Genomic DNA, 19451 nt, shown 5'->3' with positions numbered 1-19451 from the left:
ATCAACGAGTCATCTTACTATAAAAGGTTTTTATTTTACAGCATTTTTCGCCTTGCCAAAAACATGTAGGCCTATCTCATTCTAGCTGTGACCTTGTAAAACGTGATCCTTCTGTTACTTTACATTTAAGAAATGTTAAAATCTTCCAACAACTTACACTAATAGACTAAATATAACATTTTGTAATAACAATTACAATACTATAGAACTATACATACTGTATATATGTTTTTATACTTTGTAGTTGCATTCTCATAAAGTACTAAGAAGCGTATGATCAAGTAAACCAATGCAACTGCAATTTTATAATACAAAATCTAAACTAGATTGAAGCACATATAATCTTACCACAAGAAGCAACTATCCATTGGTACGCTTTACAACTGAATATTTTCAAGAGGATACGGCTAACTTGAAAAGTTACCCTAAATCAATGCCAACACAGCTCTTCCAGTAAGACGAGTTTTAAAACGTATAAATAGTTTCACATTCTAAATATATACACATTTACTGATATTACAAACATACCATCTGTGTGAAAAAAAAATGAGAGATGGCTAAACAATATTACAAACTTTGAAAACATACACAAGTATATTTCCATTACAATGACACAGCGGCCTCAGAAAACATTTAAAAAATAGCATCACACACACAGTATGGAAAACAGAATCTCATCTTCATAGCATCCTGTGTGAACCAAACATGTCTCAGGAGTGTGTTAAAACGTATAATGTCATAACATTACAGTCGCCTACAATCAAGCCCAACACGTAATGTAAAATACTGTACACAATCTTAGAATCTCCTGAAGATGCCTTATCAGCAAACATGAATGCAGAGAACTGGAAAACTAATTTGATTGGCACAATAAAAACCATGTTGCAAAGTATTGCATACAGCGCAAATACCCAATCTTCAATTTCCATCATATTATGTTATTGGGGCCCTGTATGCAATGTCTGAGAAACATAATACTGCTTATATACTATACTGTAGCCTACCCTGCGGTTCATAGACAGAGTTTGTTTCTTATCAGAGAGTAAATGTTTGAACTGCAATGAGGTTAGTAGTAAAAGTACTGGTAAGCTGAGAAGAGTACTTCATATTGAGGACTAAGTCTTTATGAAAAAAAGGCAAAGAGAGTCTTTTGATCCAGCTGTGTCTGCTACACATAATAATATGAGCTCAACTGCACAGGTACAGTATTGGACCAAACAGGCAGTGCATTGTGGGATCTTGGTCCCTGTATCTCACCGAAATCATAGGATAAGATCCGAGCACCTTATACACAGCCTTCCCTCCATTTGTCTCATAGGCTATTTAAATGCACAACAATAGCAAAACAAAATCATATAGCTAAAGCCTTCATTGTGATTGCCAGCTTTGCTTAATCCATTTGGCACAAGAGCCGGGTAGTTTTGGCACTGATCCCAGTCTCAAAGTTTGCAGAAAGGTTGGTGGGGACTCACAGCCCTTGAGAAACATGATTGCTACTGGACTATTCCATTTATTTTCATTTTCTCTCACTTAAACTCCCCCATGACATAAAATGTCTTGTAATATAATCCAAGCAAGCAAATGACAGAACAAACGGAGCAATGTATAAATAAATAAGCAAATCAATTATCAAATCGTTGATGTTACATCTTAGTAACATGGTGTGTGTGCGTGCGTGTGTGTCAGTGCCTGGTGGCTCTCACAGTGTGGAGGAGCTCCGTCTGAAGTCCTGGAGGATGATGGAGGAGTAGGCAGAGCTCGGGGGGCTGCAGAGGGTCGACTCAGAGATGGGGGAGCCGGGAACCGACCCGGCAGAACACACTGAGTCCCTAAAGGGGGAGGGGGGAGACAGAGCCAAGGAGTCCTCCAGGGTCAGCTTACTCTGAGCTAGCTCCTCTTCTCCCTCCTCCTCGTCATCCTCCTCTGTGTAGCTGTGTAGGAGGTCCAGTGCCTCCCCCTCTGCCCCCTCCAGGGGCGAGATGAGGTCTTCCCCTCCAAAAGAAGCCCCACCTTGCAGGGGGCAGGAAAGCTGAGAGAAGGTAAAGCCTAGGGGTTGGTTGGTGGAGCTGGCCTGGATGCCGGAGGCACCCGTTGTGTCGTTAAATCCAGGGATATTGGAGCTGTGCGTGTCCACCATCACCCCCTGCAAGGGCTCGGTGGTTAAGTGAGAATAAGAGGGTGGCTCCTCTGAATCCTTCCCGTGGAGTGTTCCAGAGTGGGAGTGGGGGGCAATCCAGAGAGGGCGTGCTTCCTCGTCCTCCTCCTCCGCCAGGTTGTACAGAGCCGTGGTGCCGGGGTGAGGGAGGTGGGGGTCTGTGCCAGGGCTGTGTTGTTGGTGGTGTGGGTCGCAGCTGTGGGGGTCGACGGGGGCATTAGTTAGGGGCCTGATGACCGCCGTCTGATTCGAGCCGGCTTCCTGTTTCCTCACATGCACAGACAGTCTGTGCCACACATTCCCCCCCCTCTGAGGGTGTCTTGCACCTGGTTCAGACCATGACACAGACTTGCCATTAGAACTATGAACGAGATAAAGACTGCCGTTACTAACAGAGACAACCCGGGGGAAGGGTTAGTCAACAACAACAACACATAGCACAATAGAACAGAACAGCAGCAATGCAACATTTCTCTACGCATGTTAAAATACACTGAAGACTTTTTAACAACATTATTAACAGGCAGCAGTGGTGTGGTTCATTTGTGAGCTCCAAGTGGGATTGCATTGACTAATCTGGGAATTTACAGTAACTAAATACTTTGTGATTCATAATTTCATAATGTGCTGTTCGAAGAGCATTATGAACCATAGATGGCTTAATTCAAAGTACTTTGAGCCATCCAGCAAATTTAGACCTGTTTATCTAAAGTAAGTGTTTATCAAGCTGAGATGGGCAACATGCACTTGTAAAATGTTTCTGGTGCCTGTACTGTCTGACACAATGTAATAACACAAGGCTTTAGCGCTGTGCATAGCAGGATCGGTTAGGTTTGTCTCTCTTATGTGATTCGTGAGGGAGACAAAGAGGGTTTCATGCTTCGAACTGGGATAAATGTGAGGACAATTCAGGATAAACTTAAATCACCTAAACCAGGGGTGTGCACATCTTCTTCCCTTGAAGGCTGCAGTGTCTACTGGCAGTCATGCATACCTTGTCATCACCAACCAGTCTGGAGCTATGAAGAAAGATTAGTAGACCCTCCTCCTACTAACTACTGAGACATTCTTTTCCAAAGACACTGCAGACCTCAAGGACAGGAGTTTGCCAAGCCTGTGTCTAAACATGAGCCTGTCAGAGTCAACCTCTGTCCATTGGAAGAGGTTAAGTGGGACATATTAGAGCAAGGGTGAGAGACAACACTCAAAGACAACATTCTCTCATCCCCAATCTCAATCCTTACTTTAGACACTGTCAGTGTTTTTGCTGTGGAACACCTATTAGGAATCCTGTTTAAATCTATACTTTAATCATCATACATGAAATATACGCTTCCATTATTTTGTGCTAATCTTGCAATCTGACTAGCTTTGAAGATATGACCAGTTCTGAGGTAAATCAATATGTACTATCTCAGGATTAAATCTGTGAATCTGATGATCTATCATATATTGTTTTTGATTGGCTTATCTACCAAGGAAGTGTATAGTCAAGCACAACTCATAATTCATCATATTTGGGCAGAAAAAACAGTAGAATGACAGAATAGGGCATACAAACTCTAATTCTCTGAAACATACGTTTATTGTAGTCACAAGACTACTTTTGGATCCAAACGAGTGTGCAGGCCCTATTCTATCCTTCTATATGCCCTCATCTCTAGACCCTGAGTTCTGAACATCACTGAAGGTTACTCACTTGGTGCTTCCGTTTTCGTTCTTCTTCCTACGGAACATGTTGAGAATGCTCTTGCTCTGCTGAGCCGCCTTGCCGTCTCCCACATGCATCCTGACTACATCGGACGTGGTGAAGGCGCTCCTCACGTTCCTCTCCGGCTTGGCGATGATGATGTACATCTTGGGCGAGAACATGCACCCCAGCGCCACGGTGACGCTCAGGCTCACGGAGAAGGACGTGGTGATGATCTTGTAGTTGGAGCCGAAGTAGATGGGCACGAAGGCCAACCAGATGATACAGGTGGTGTACATGGTGAAGGCGATGTACTTGGCCTCGTTGAAGTTGGCCGGGACGTTGCGCGTCTTGAAGGCGTAGTAGGTGCAGCTCATGATGAGCAGACCATTGTAACCCAGCGGCGCCACCATGCCCACCGTGCTGGTGTTGCAGATGAGGTAGACCTCGCGGATGCTGGGGTAGTACTTGATGGGAATGGGCGGCTCCAGGATGATCAGGGTTATCTCCAAGATGAGCTGCAGGCTGATGAGGAAGAAGGAGATGACTACTTGGGCCCAGGCCGACATGAAGCGGGGCTTCTTGGTGCAAATCTTCTTCTTGCTGCCGGCCAGGATGCGGGCGATGCGGTTGGTTTTGGTGACCAGCGCGGAGTAGCACATAGCAGCCGATAGGCCCACTAGGAGGCGCTGCAGGTAGCAGGAGGTCACGGTGGGATGGGCGATCAAGGTGAAGGGGCAGATGTATCCCAGTAAGACGCCCACCAGGATGATGTAACACAGCTCGCGGCTGGATGACTTGACCACGGGCGTGTCGCGGTACAGCATGAAGATTAAGGTTACCCAGAGGGTGACCAGGATGCCCACGCAGGACAAACACACCGCCACGATGGACTCCACATCTGACCAGTCCAGGTACTTCAGCGGCAGGGGCACACAACCTGCAGAGGACAGAGGAAAGGAGAGACGCTATTGTTGCCTATATAATCATTGAAGCATGTCAATTGTGGAAAAGTAATAGGAAGGACTATAAATGGAGAAGAGGGGAACATGGGTGTACTGAAGAGAGGGGAAGTAGATGAAGGCAGAGGACTAGTGAACAGATTTAGAAATGTTGGAAGTCAAGAGGTATATAGGGAAGATCATAGCCCTTCAAAGATGGCCTAAAATTACTCAGGAACACACACATACACATGCTCCAAATCTGTCAGCATGCTTATGCTGCAGTGTAAAGTGTCTGTTTCTGTGTGTGTGTGGCTGTCCATCATGTCGCATTGGTGGTGATTTGTCATCCGACACACACTTAGACTCGCAAGGGCTTAATGAGAGAAAAGTGACATCCCCAGACTCATCTTAAAACCCCTGAATTACACAGCGCTCCTAGCTAATAGCATTACAGTCAGCGCCACCACAGGCAATGCCTGCCTACGTCTATGCCATCACAACCAGCATCATTTAGCCCTCATAAACCAAATCACATGTATACAATTACTAGTTAGCTAACTTAATGCAAAATCTCATCTGGATATACAGTGCCCTCCACTAATACTGGCACCCTTGGTAAATATGAGCAAAACAGGCTGTGAAAAAAAATCTTTATTGCTCATCCTCTTGGTCTTTAATACAAAATATTCACAAAAATTTAACCTTTACTTAAAGTAAAATAATTTAAAGAAAAAATACATTCTTATCATAACACAAATATTTTTCTCAACTATATGTGTGCCACAATTATTGGCACCCCTTCATTCAATAGTTTGTGCAACTTTCCTTGTCTTCTCCTATAATCCTATAATAATCTAATGAGGTTGGAGAAAACATGGCAAAGAATCTGAGACCATTCCTCCATACAGAATCTCGCCAGATCCTTCAGATTCCATGGTCCACACTTGTGGACTCTTCTCTTCAGCTCATCCCACAAGTGTTCTATGGGGTTTAGGTCAGGGGACTGGGATGGCCATGGCAAAACCTTGATTCTGTGATCAGTGAACCATTTTTGTGTTGATTTTGAGGTGTGCTTTGGATCATTGTGCTGCTGGAAGATCCAACCGCGGCCCAGTTTAAGCTTCCTAGCAGAGGCAGTCCGGTTTTGATTTAATATCTGCTGGTACTTGGAGTCCATGATACCATGTATCCTAACAAGTTGCCCAGGACCTTTGGAAGAAAAACAGCCCCACAACATCAAAGATCCATCACCATACTTCACAGTGGGGATGAGGTACTTTTCTGCATGACTATCTTTCTGTCTACGCCAAACCCACCTTGTGTTTGTTTCCAAAAAGCTCTATTTTGGTCTCACCTGACCATAGAATCCAGTCCCATTGAAAGTTCCAGTAACATTTGGCAAACTGTAGGCACTTGAGTTCATTGTTTGATGACAGCAAATGCTTTTTTATGGCAACCCTCCCAAACAACTTGTGGTTATGTAGGTGGCGTCTCATCGTAGTTTTGTAGACATTCTAACCCGAAGACCCAATTAACGTCTGCAATTCTCCAGCTGTGATCCTTGTAGATTATTTGGCCACTCAAACCATCCTCCTCACTGTGCGTGGTGTCAATATAGACACACGTCCTCTTCCAGGTAGATTGTTAACATCTCCAGTTGCTTTAAACTTCTTAATTATTGCCCTGATAATGAAAATGGGCATTTTCAACCATTGAGCTATTTTCTTATAGCCATTTCCTGATTTGTGCAGCTCAACAACCTTTTGCCACACATCATTACTGTATTCTCGGGTCTTTCCCATAGGGATGGATGACTATGGGAACTTGGCCTGTGTGTCACCTCATATTTATACCCCAGTGAAACAGGAAGTCATGGCTCACCACTTAAGTGTTCCTAATCACTCAGGTGAACTTGAAAACGTAAAATATGAATGGCAATATACTTAAATTAGATTTTACTCATAAGAATTTCTAGGGGTGCCAATAATTGTGGCACATATGTTTCGGAGAAAAATATTTATTTAATTTTTTTCAAATTAAAAAAAATAAATAATCTTACTTCAATTAAACGTACGATTTTTGCGAATATTTTGAATAGACTCACTCTCTCCTCGCTCCTCAAGTGCACAACACCTTCCCTTCTCTGAACGCTGGTGTAAAACTGTTTTCCCCAGTAACCTGGAATGACAGCGCTATTGATATTCCCAGACATGCATAGGGAATCATAGGAAAGAGGGTAATTTAATCTCTGACAGCAAACTGTTGGAAATCTATCAACGGGCTCTCAATGAGCTAATGGGATTTTGACAGGGAGAAGGAAGGAGAGCTCAACTCTGCTCGAATCGCTGTCCTCTATACTGCGCGCGTGCGCACTAGCGCAACTCGTCCAGGACTGCACAGAGACGCAAGAGACTGAAATTCACTGAGTTCGCCCCATTAGTTTGCACTATATGGATCAACGTTTTTTTCTGTTATCGAATCAACATTATATCAGCCCCTTTTCAATGCATCAAACCAAAGCAAATCTAACTTTGCAAGATTGACTCTGTGAATGTGTTGTAGGCAGAGCCAGAGCGAAACAGAGTAGAATTCTATTGGCTGGGGTAGCCCACGAGCGGTCTTTCAATGACCCACGAATGAATGCGCTTTTCAGATCAGATCGGCGCGTATTAACGTGTGTTGATATTATTTGCTAGTTAGCGAGTTATTAGTCTAGTTATAGATACGTATAGGTCAGCAATGTGGAGTTACTGCTTCCAACAAGAGCACGAAACGTGTCGGCTACATTTCAAGCTGTCTTTGAAAAGCTTGCTTTAATTATTAATTGGGCAGTGTTGTATTTTGAGACAGGCTTGAATATGCAAATAAGCCAATAGGCAGAGGGGTAGCCTACATTGTCTAATTCTCTGTATGGTAATAATAATACATTTAATTTTGTAAAGTGGTTTCTTGAACAACACGTATAGGCTATATCATATATATCAAAAGTTATTTCCATGTGCATGTTATGGGATTTGCTCCATTGGTTTTGTTGGTAGGCCTACATTATGCTCAAATACCCACAATAGCCTATTGGCTACTGTATAAAACTGTAAGGGTACAGCCTCAGTGTTCACTATAAACGCACGTGGGAAGTTGCAAAAATCTCTCACAACATTCAAAGTTTCTGCTCACAAGACCTACAATTTGCTCAGTGCCCCCCCCAAAATTTGAGGGAACCTTGGTCATGGCAACAATGAGAAAACAGGATGACAGTGGAGAGAGAGAGATGAAAAGGGAAGGGGAGGCACTGAGAGAGGGAAGGTAAGACAGAGAGACTGAAAGAAAGCAGATGAGAGAGCGGGAGGTGAGATGAAAGGAGAGTTGGGGAAGGCAGAGTCAGTGTTTTCTCTAGGATTTTTTTTAGCAGCGGTGGCAAAGGTAGTGGTGGGGAGGGGGATTTGTTTTATAGAACAATGGTAAGAAGGTCAGTTCTTAAAATTATTCTCCAAAATGCATGAAAATGTTATGTTGACACCATCTGAAATATAACTGAACTGCACTGTTGGTTGTGTGCTTGTGGCTATTATTTGCACCACTGCTCAACTCTGTTTTGCTACAAATATATGTTGAAATGTCACTGGGTTAGTGTGAGATTTTGGCAATCAAGTCTTTTTCCTACTTACCCAGAGTCAAATGAACAGTTTGAATGAAGTTGAAGGTAGTTTTGTGAGCCATTGCAAACTAGCATTAGCACAATGCCTGGAGGTCTATGGTACCATAGACTTTCAGTCATTGCGCTAATGCTAGTTAGCAACTTATTTCAAACTGCATCCATGAGTTCATTTGACTCTGGGTAAGTAGAAAAAGGGCATAATTTCTAAAATCTGGCACTATCCCTTTAAAAGTGGATCTTGGCAGAAATATAATATATATATTTAAATGTATCAAACTTTTTGGAGTGGCGGCAACGATTTAGGCCACTCCTAAATTAATATAGAGGAAAAACATAGTATATGGCGCAGAGAGTCATGTCTTTTGGTGGCACAAAGAGATTAAAGGGCTATAGAAATCAGAACATTAGCAAGGAATGGGGAAGAATAGACAGATATTTGCAGTCCCTTCACAGGGAGAACAAAGCAGGGAGCAGGTTGCAGAGTGTTGGGGACTGATTTTACAAAAAAACTTGGGCGAAAACTGTAAGTGTGTGATGGTGGATTGGGAGACTAGTGAGGTGGGTGTTGGAGGGGATGAGGGCAGGGGGGCAGACATGCAGATTAAGGATGGTAGGATTAGAGGGAGTACGAGCTGGGGGAGCTACAGCCAGGTAGAGGCAGTAGTCAGTCATCATGGCACATAGATAGATAGTGTCCTGTTAGTAAGTTACCTTCCAGCTCATCATCGGGCCACCAGCCCAGGTCACAGGCCTGACAGGTGAACTCATCCCGGAGGATCTCATTGTCCTTACAGGTGGTGCAGATCCAGCAGCAGCTCACCTCACCCTTCCTGATCACCTGATCACACAGAGGTCAGGGGTCAACTCCAGAAGTCACAAGCTTACAGTCAAAACAATAACAAACCACAACCCCACACCCACACAGTACCAACCCCAATCAGATAGCATTAATTTGGCTTTGATGGTGCATTTCTAGGCCCTTTGCTCCACCCTGAGCTAAAACAAATGAGTCAATTCTGGTGCATATTATAAGAACCTATGGTGTAACAGTTTTCCCTTAGTCGCGCACAAATGATATTCCAAAAGACAAGCCAAGTTGCATTTACATGATCCTGTTCCTAAAGTGGATGTTCTCAGAGTTGTGATATGTAAAACAGGGTGATGCACAGCACAGGGCAGTAAACAAAGTGTTAGAAAGCCCCGCTAAAGCAGACAGGAGAGTACATGCACCCTATGGGGGGGGGTTAGGGTTAGGGTTAGGGCTATTGGCCAGGCTAAATAATACTGGCCCTGGTTGGAGAGACTCAAGGTGTTTCCTCAAGATACTGAAGGCTCCACAACATTGTGTTAAAACACAATGAAAATCACTCCTTTTCAACCAGGGATGAAATCTGCACATAAATTCCTGGACTAGGGATCAATTTACAGAGATAACTTAGTTCAAATCAAATTAAACAAAAGCGTCAGAGCAGAAAAATAGACAGCAGTTCTCTATGAAACTGGGTCCTGGGAATTCCTGATGGACTGGTTCAGGACCTTTCCCAATCCAGCCTGGTCCAGTCTGGCTCAGACTATTTTGGCCAAGTTGTGTCTGTACCTTGATCTGTCCCCTGGAGCAGGGCTCACTGCAGACGGAACGGACCATGTCGCTGTTGTTCATCCACAGCTTCCAGTCATCGATGTTCAGGATGCCCTCGTGCCACGAGCCCACCTGCTGGTAGTCATAGCTACCGCCACCCACACTCTGCAGGTTCATGATGTCATACCTGAGAGGGGGAGAGGAGATGGGGTGCGAGACAGTTAAAGAGATGGATGGAGGGGGTAAAAGAGGGGGAGAGGAGATGGGGTGAGAGACAGTTAAAGAGATAGGTGGGAGATGGATGGAGGGGGTAAAAGAGGGGGAGAGGAGATAGGGTGAAGGGGTGAGAGACAGTTAAAGAGATAGGTGGGAGATGGATGGAGGGGGTAAAAGAGGGGCAGAGGAGATAGTTAAAGACATAGGTGGGAGATGGATGGAGGGAGTGAAAGAGGGGGAGAGGCACAGAGAGAGATTATGGGAGAGAGAGAGCGCGAGAAAAATAGAGCAAGGTCAAGAAATGGAGATAAAGAGAGAAAGGGAGAAAGGAAAAGGAAAAAATAAGCAGTTATCTTAATGATAACAAGTCCCTTGCTTAGAGCAGACCCCTTTATCCAAAATTACTTTAACATCTTACATTCTATATAGTTAGACGTTTTTCATGTAAAGACACTTACCAGGGCACAGAATCCAGATCTATTGTGATTATGGTACCATGTCTGAGTACTAGCCCTGACCTCTGGCTGAATAACAGGTGACTTGGGCTATTTTTCAACTGTCTGTCAGGGATAGATTTGATATGGATTTGAGAGGACTGACTGCACACGCTGTAAGTAGAAATGACTGCTGCAGCACACGGACACATTTAATCTGTTCCAGTCGCAGCCCATTATGATTATGATTCCACATGCTCTGTGTATGTGTGTGTGTGTGTTTGTGTGTCTGTGTGTCCATGTACAGTATGTGCATGTATACCCATGCATGTGTGTTCATAGTCATTTCACACAAAATCTGCTCTATAAAAACATAGAGTCGCACACTCCATATCTACAGTGCCTTGCAAAAGTATTCATCCCACTTGGCGTTTTCCTATTTTGTTGCATTACAACCTGTAATTTAAATGGATTTCTATTTGGATTTCATATAATGGACATACACAAAATACTCCAAATTGGTGAAGTGAAATGAAAAAAATTACTTGTTTAAAAAATATATATATAAAACAAATGGAAAAGTGGTGAGTAAATACAGTATGTCTTCACCACCTTTGCTATGAAGCCTCTAAATACAATCTGGTGCAACCAAATACCTTCAGAAGTCACATAATTAGTGAAATAAAGTCCACCTGTGTGCAATCTAAGTGTCACATGATCTGTTACATGATCTCAGTATATATACACCTGTTCTGAAAGGCGCCAAAGTCTGCAACACCACTAAGCAAGGGGTACCACCAAGCAAGCTGCACCATGAAGACTAAGGCGCTCTCCAAACAGGTCAGGGACAAAGTTGTGGAGAAGTACAGATCAGGGTTGGGTTATAAAAAAATGTCAGACACTTTGAACATCCCACGGAGCACCATTAAATTCATTATTAAAAAATTGAAAGAATATGGCACCATAAAAAACCTGCCAAGAGAAGACTGCCCAAAACTCAAAACTCACAGACCAGGCAAGGAGGGCATTAATCAGAAAGGCAACAAAGAGACCAAAGATAACCCTGAAGGAGCTGCAAAGCTCCACAGCAGAGATTGGAGTATCTGTCCATAGGACCACTTTAAGCCGTACACTCCACAGAGTAGGGCTTTACGGAAGAGTGACCAGAAAAAAGCAATTTCTTAAAGAAAAAAATAACCAAACATGTTTGGTGTTTGCCAAAAGGCATGTGGGAGACTCCCCAAACATACGGAAGAAGGTACTCTGGTCAGATGAGACAAAAAATTAGTTTTTTGGCCATCAAGGAAAACCCTATGTCTGGCGCAAACCCAACACCTCTCATCACCCCGAGAACACCATCCCCACAGTGAAGCATGGTGGTGGCAGCATAATGCTGTGGGGAAGTTTTCATTGGCAGGGACTGGGAAACTGGTCAGAATTGAAGGAATAATGAATGGTGCTAAATACAGGGAAATTCTTGAGGGAAACCTGTTTCAGTCTTCCAGAGATTTGAGACTGGGACGGAGGTTCACCTTCCAGCAGGACAAAGACCCTAAGCATACTGCTAAAGCAACACTTGAGTGGTTTAAGCGGAAACATTTAAATGTCTTGGAATGGCCTAGTCAAAGCCCAGACCTCAATCCAATTGAGAATATGTGGTATGACTTAAAGATTGCTGTACACCAGCGAAACCCACCCAAAATGAAGGAGCTGGAGCAGTTTTGCCTTGAAGAATGGGCAAAAATCCCAGTGGCTAGATGTACCAAGCTTATAGAGACATACCCCAAGAGACTTGCAGCTGTAATTGCTGCAAAAGGTGGCTTTACAAAGTATTGACTTTGGGGGGTTGAATAGTGATGCACACTCAAGTTTTCATTTTTTTTGTCTTATTTCTTGTTTGTGTCACAATAAAAAATATTTTGCATCAAATGATACAAACCACCCAAAATCAATTATAATTCCAGGTTCTAAGGCAACAAAATAGGAAAAATGCCAAGGGGGGTGAATACTTTCGCAAGCCACTGTATAACCTCCCAGTAATTTTGGGGTAAAAAAAACATCTTTGTTTTCATAGCTTCCAGTTTATTCTCCGTTAGTCAGTACCTCTACACTAAATAATCTTCTATGGGTGTGTGCCAGCTCATGCTTTTTATTACACAAAATCTGCTCACCAACAATTCTCCATCTCAACGTCCTCTCCCCTCCCCCTCCCCGTCCCATCCATCTCCATCTCCCTCCTCACCTGCCAGGAGTGTCCCCGTTCTCGTCGAAGTACACATCCTCCCCTGACACCCCTCTGAAGTTGGTCTTGAGCAGGTACTCCAGCAGCTTGCTGCCGTCAATGGGGTCCATGGCCTCACACAGGCCTGGCTGGCCAGGGCACAGCTCACTGTGCATGTCATGGAGGCCGTGGGCCATGGCATAGATAGCATTGATGACAAAGCCCATCTTACTGTCCTGGACGTAGTTCTCATGAAGACTCTCATTGCCTGGGGATTAGTGGGAAATTACCAGAATGTCAAAATGGTGGTTTAGAATTGGTTGATGTTGTTTTTCTAAGGACTGTGGCCGTTTTGTTTGTTTGTGCTGGATTTACAGTGCCGTATCAATGTGTAAATGTAGGCACACATAATATTGTACGGCAAGAGAATTGTACAACTTCCTTCTCACTCAACCCATAAACAACTGAGTTTGGAATTATAATTTGATAAAAAAATACAACAAAACATCTCTCTCTCTTTTGCAGCACAAAATAACTGGCACACACTATACACTAGATCACAATAAGGTGTCCAGAAGCTTATTAATTTCCCCCCAAAGGATACAGAAGATGGAGGAATCTTGAGGAAGCAAAAGTAAAGTCTGTGGACACCATATTGTGTAACAAGCATTTTTGGTTAGCCAGCTGAAAGCATTGTCAAGCACAGGGAATAAGGCAACTATAGCACTAATAGGGACATTTTTAAAAAGAGACATTCATTCACCCTTCTATCATACCGTACCTGAGGTGCCACTCCATATTTGTTTTCTTCCTATAACTGCTTAAATCTCATACATTTTCTCTCCTTCTTTTCCCATTGTTTCTCAATACATTTAGAAACAGGCCATCTTTTGTCATGCAGATAGTCAGCAGAGGAGATAATCTACAGTGGCTTGCGAAAATATTCACCCCCCTTGGCATTTTTCCTATTTTGTTGCATTACAGCATGAAATTAAAATGGACTTTTGGGGGGTTTGTATGATTTGATTTAGACAACATGCCTACCACTTTGATGATGCAAAATATTTGTTTTATTGTGAAACAAACAGAAACTTGAGCATGCATCACTATTCACCCCCCCCCCCAAAGTCAATACTTTGTAGAGCCACCTTTTGCAGCTGAAAATTACAGCTGCAAATCTCTTGGGTTATGTCTCTATAAACTTGGTACATCTAGCCACTGGGATTTTTGCCCATTCTTCAAGGCAAAACTGCTCCAGCACCTTCAACTTGGATGGGTTCTGCTGGTGTACAGCAATCTTTAAGTCATACCACAGATTCTCAATTGGATTGAGGTCTGGGCTTTGACTAGGTCATTCCAAGACATTAAAATGTTTCCCCTTGGCCTCCCGGGTGGCGCAGTGGTCGCAGTGCTAGCTGTGCCACCAGAGACTCTGGGTTCGAGCCCAGGCTCTGTTGCAGCCGGCCGCGACCGGGAGGTCCATCGGGCGACGCACAATTGGCCTAGCGTCGTCCGGGTTAGGGAGGGTTTGGCCGGTAGGGATATCCTTGTCTCATTGCGCACTAGCGACTCCTGTGGTGGGCCGGGCGCAGTGCACGCTGACCAGGTCGCTAGATGTATGGTGTTTCCTCCGACACATTGGTGCGGCTGGCTTCCGGGTTGGATGCGCGCTGTGTTGAGAAGCAGTGCGGCTTGGTTGGGTTGTGTTTCGGAGGACGCATGGCTCTCGACCTTCGTCTCTCCCAAGCCCGTACGGGAGTTGTAGCAATGAGAGAAGACAGTAACGACTAATAATTGGATACCACGAAATTGGGGAGCAAAAGGGGTAAAAAAAAAATTAAAATTACCCTTAAACCACTCAAGTGTTGCTTTAGCAGTATGCTTAGAGTCATTGTCCTGCTGGAAGGTGAACCTCTGTCCCAGTGTCAAATCTCTGGAAGACTGAAACAGGTTTCCCTCAAGAATTTCCCTGTATTTTAGCGTCATCCATTATTCCTTCAATTCTGACCAGTTTCCCAGTCCCTGCCGATGGAAAAACATCCCCACAGCGTGATGCTGTTACCACCATGCTTCACTGTGGGGATGGTGTTCTCGGGGTGTTGGGTTTGCGCCAGACATAGAGTTTTCCTTGATGGCCAAAAAACACAATTTTTGTCTCATCTGCCACATGCCTTTTGGCGAACACCAAATGTGTTTGCTTATTTTTTTCTTTAAGAAATTGCTTTTTTTCTGGACACTCTTCCATAAAGCCCAGCTCTGTGGAGTGTACGGCTTAAAGTGGTCCTATGGACAAGGACTCCAATCTCTGCTCTGGAGCTTTGCAACTCCTTCAGGGTTATCTTTGGTCTCTTTGTTGCCTCTGTGATTAATGCCCTCCTTGCCTGTTCCGTGAGTTTTGGTGGGCGGCCCTCTCTTGGCAGGTTTTTTATGGTGCCATATTCTTTCCATTTTTTAATAATGGATTTAATGGTGCTCCGTGGGATGTTCAAAGTTTCTGATATTTTTTTATAACCCAACCCTGATCTGTACTTCTCCAGAACTTTGCCCCTGACCTGTTTGGAGAGCGCCTTGTTCTTCATGGTGCCGCTTGCTTGGTGGTGCCCCTTGCTTAGTGGTGTTGCAGAATCTGGGCCTTTCAGAACAGGTGTATATATACTGAGATCATGTGACACTTAGATTGCACATAGGTGGACTTTATTTAACTAATTATGTGACTTCTGAAGGTAATTGGTTGCACCAGATCTTATTTAGAGGCGTCATAGCAAAGGCACGCACCAGTTCTATGTTTTAGATTTTTTTCTAATTTTTTGAAACAAGTTCTTTTTCTCCTTTCACTTCCTCAATTTGTACTATTGTGTGTTTGTCCATGACATGAAATCCAAATTAAAATCAATTTCAATGACAGGTTGTAATGGAACAAAATAGGAAAAAACGCCAAAGGGGATGAATACTTTTGCAAGGCACTGTATACAGAACACATCTCTCTCATACAGTGGTGTTCTACTGAACAGTGTGTTTCAGTGACTCATTCTTCCTTGTTCTCTCTTCACATTGCAGTACTTTTTAAAAAAACAACCCAAGAGTTTATGCATTACAGTTTGACTGATTTGACCCCACCCCAGGCTTTCGCTGAACACAGCAGCCATTTTGGAGCATTCTATTTATTTCACTTGTCTAGTGGTAGTACAACAGGCCAACATAATCCTCAGAGCTAGCACCAGTCAAACTCTACAAGTCTTGCCAAAGTGAAGTGCTTATACAGTACAGTGCAGGTGCAGGTAAAGTCAGCATCTCTTTTATCTTGAAATATACACTTACCACCTTGGAGATCTTTAAGAAGAGAAAATAACATAAGACATACAGCAAACTATAGCTACATTACAGTGCTCTGCAATTGTGTCATGTTTTGAATGCTTGGATCAAGCTATTTTGGTTTACTTAAGTCTTAAGAGAGTGAGGTATTACACAGTAGTACATGTATAATACCTTCATGTTGAGGTGAATACACTCACAATAACATCAATACTTAAAATTGTTTTTCTTACAAAATGTTTGAACGCATGCCTATCAAGCATCATTTCAGGTGTTAAATGTAATCACTATGTTAATCATTGGCGGGGCAACAACTCAATTTACCTAGATCACCTTTTGTTCGTAAGCAGAGAGAGTATTTGGAGAGGAAAAAAAGGGAGACAATACATTATCATACAATTGCTAGCCTATGTTCAAAACATTAAGATGAACTATTAATTTGTCCTCAGCCTAACTCATCATGTATTGACATTACAATAGAAAATACTGTATGATCTTTATGGGATGATTGTATATATATTTTCTTCCCATTGCTTTTGTTGATTCCCAACCTAACCCCTGCTCAGTCCTCATGGCTCATGGCTAGTGTAGTTTATTAGTGGTTCTCACCGGAGCAGACTTTCTTGTATTTCTTAATCTCCTGTTGATGTCCGGCCAGCCGGCACTGGAAGCGGTACTGCCAGAACTCTGGGAACCACGGGTTCCGTGTGTTGGTGTCCAAACGCAGCTTCAGGAAGTAGTCATCAAATGACTTTACTTCCTCTGACTGCAGCTTCATGGTGATCCCACCTTCTGCTTCCTGTTCGTACCCCTCCACCACCTCATCTCGATCTGCCCATCCATCACTAGAGAGAGAGAGCGAGAGAGCGAGAGAGCGAGAGCGAGAGGGAGGGAGGGAGGGAGGGAGGGAGAGAGAGAGAGAGGGAGGGAGAGAAAATACTGAGCACACAGATAACGAACTGTATTTGGATTGTGAGATTGATCAAAACAAGAGCAATTTCATTCTGAAAAAAAAAACTTTCATCACAATGGAAAAACAAAAAAGATTTCGTAAATAATTGTCTGTGTTACATTTCCCCATTAACTCATGAGCAGGAGTTCAGGCATTCAACCAGTGACACTTGGCGTCCTGCTAGCCGTGGCAATAGTGCATTCTAGCTGCACACTGATCTGATAGAACCGTTGGAAGATGGGAGGTAACGTGTATCCAACCAACAAGGATGTCAGCCAGTTAGAATAGTCTCACTGTCTCGTTACCCTCACTGACAAGTGTTCTTTCAGACCAGGCCACACGAAGAGAAAACAAAAGAGTAGCAGAACATAGGTCTTTTTTTTCGTTTCGTTTATTTGATCATTTAAAACAAGGTACACATACAAAATGATGCACTTTATTAAGAATCGTCTATGGTAAACACAAACACGTATATGACTTATTTCCATTGTGGTCCTATGTCATATCCTTCCCAACAATCAAATTCCACTGCAAAGGTCTGCTCCTTTGCTCTTCAAGGTAATAGGCAGTGGCCTTTAAGTCGACCATAGTGTCTATGGTATCTATAGGAATCTTTCGCCCCTTAGCTTGAGCTCTGTGATCACTGAATATTCCCAAGGACTCTCTCCACTACGATCTCCATTTCTATGTGGATCCGTGGATTCTGGTGGGAGGAGCTATAGGAGGAAGGTCTCGTTTATTCCATTCCAGCCACTACAATGAGCCTGTCCTCCTATACCTCTTCCCATGGCTTCCATCTTCCTTTTCAACTCTACTTACAGTCCACCAATCGCCTTGTTGGTTTTCCTTCCCCTCTGTGTCAGAATCCCCATTAAACTAAGCTCATTTAGACATGCATTTGAAGGCGGGAGACCCTTAGAGGGATGAACAAGAAAGACTAGAGACAAAGACAAAGAAAATAAACGAGTTGATATACAGAGCTTCTAAGCTGTGCTCTTCTCTTCTCTGGATGCAGCAGGCTTGAATATCTGTACAGTTGACAGCTACCCTCCAATTAGAGAGTAAGTGAGCCCGTAGCCAATTACCACACACAGAAGGGATATTCTGATGGGTAAGAGCATACGTGAGTGTGTGTGTGTGTGTGAGGAGTGTGTGCAACCTGGTCTCAGAGCATTTCATATTATTAAGTAAGTAAATCCGAGACACTCCATTTAGTATCAATTACATTTCGTATGGTATGTATTAAGTTGTGGATTTCCATCACCTGTTTCATATGATATGTTACAAATAAAAATTTGTATGACATGTTACAAATTACAATTCGTATGATATGTTACAAATTACAATTCGTGTGATATGTTACAAATTACAATTCGTATGATATGTTACAAATTACAATTCGTATGATATGTTACAAATTACAATTCGTATGATATGTTACAAATTACAATTCGTGTGATATGTTACAAATTACAATTCGTATGATATGTTACAAATTACAATTCATATGATATGTTACAAATTACAATTCGTATTATATGCTACAAATTACAATTCATATTATATGCTACAAATTACAATTCGTATTATATGTTATGAATTAGAAAATGTAAAATGTGTTCGGAAATTGCAAAACGTACAATATGTTATGATTTGTAAAACGTACAATATGTTACAAACTTGCAAAACGTATGATATGTTACAAATTCTAGCTAGGTGGCTAACGTTAGCTAACTGGCTAACGTTAGCCAGGATAGGTTTAAGGTTAGTGTTAAGTTTAGGAGTTAGGTTAAAGGGTTAGGATTAGGCTTAGTTGAAGGGTTAGTTAACATGCAAAGTAGTTGCAAAGTAGCAAAAAAAGTAGTAAGTTGTTTAAATTCTAAAGTTGTCCGTGATGAGATTCAAACTTGCAACCTTTGGGTTGCTACACTCTAAAAAGAAAAGGTTCCTGGAGTATCCTTTAGTGGATCTTCACATTGAAACTGTGGGGAAACACTATTAAGTTATTTTGGGGTAAATTTTTTAACTACACCCCTCCCCTATTTATATTAATAATAATAATACGCATGACAATAATACAATATTTTAGTTGTTAGTGTTTATTATGATTTTAGTGACAAAGCAAAATAAAATATCCAGCAGAGCCCCAAGTCCAATTGGTATATCCTCTGGCGTGTTGATGTTAATGTGTTGATGTTCTCCGTATCCATAGCCAGAATGATTTTGCAGTGCAAGGTGATTGAACAGGTTTCCTGTTATATTCATCAGAGGTCTATGGAGGGTAAAGTCTGTA

General features: G+C 42.7%; 1 protein-coding gene across 5 annotated transcripts in view; it reads right to left on the bottom strand.

Annotated features, from left to right (window-relative positions):
• Positions 1–14: 14 nt before the first annotated feature.
• Positions 15–19451, bottom strand: part of LOC139556654 (metabotropic glutamate receptor 1-like) — a 73724-nt gene continuing 54287 nt past the window's right edge. For 2 of the 5 annotated variants that reach the window (XM_071370866.1, XM_071370867.1), the window contains exons 4-9: positions 16816–17051; positions 12916–13162; positions 10042–10210; positions 9156–9282; positions 3855–4785; positions 15–2516 (exon numbers count right to left, since the gene is read on the bottom strand). In XM_071370866.1, the coding sequence (XP_071226967.1) occupies positions 1700–2516; positions 3855–4785; positions 9156–9282; positions 10042–10210; positions 12916–13162; positions 16816–17051 (2527 nt within the window). In that variant the 3' untranslated portion in view covers positions 15–1699. Of the gene's footprint in view, positions 2517–3083; positions 3175–3854; positions 4786–9155; positions 9283–10041; positions 10211–12915; positions 13163–16815; positions 17052–19451 lie in introns of all 5 variants that reach the window. The other 3 variants (XM_071370870.1, XM_071370869.1, XM_071370868.1) reach the window with 3 other exon arrangements.

The sequence above is a fragment of the Salvelinus alpinus genome, chromosome 27, assembly GCF_045679555.1.
Source record: "Salvelinus alpinus chromosome 27, SLU_Salpinus.1, whole genome shotgun sequence".
NCBI lineage: Eukaryota > Metazoa > Chordata > Actinopteri > Salmoniformes > Salmonidae > Salvelinus > Salvelinus alpinus.
The sequence above is the reverse complement of the archived record's forward strand: the minus strand, read 5'-3'. Positions and strand labels throughout refer to the sequence as shown.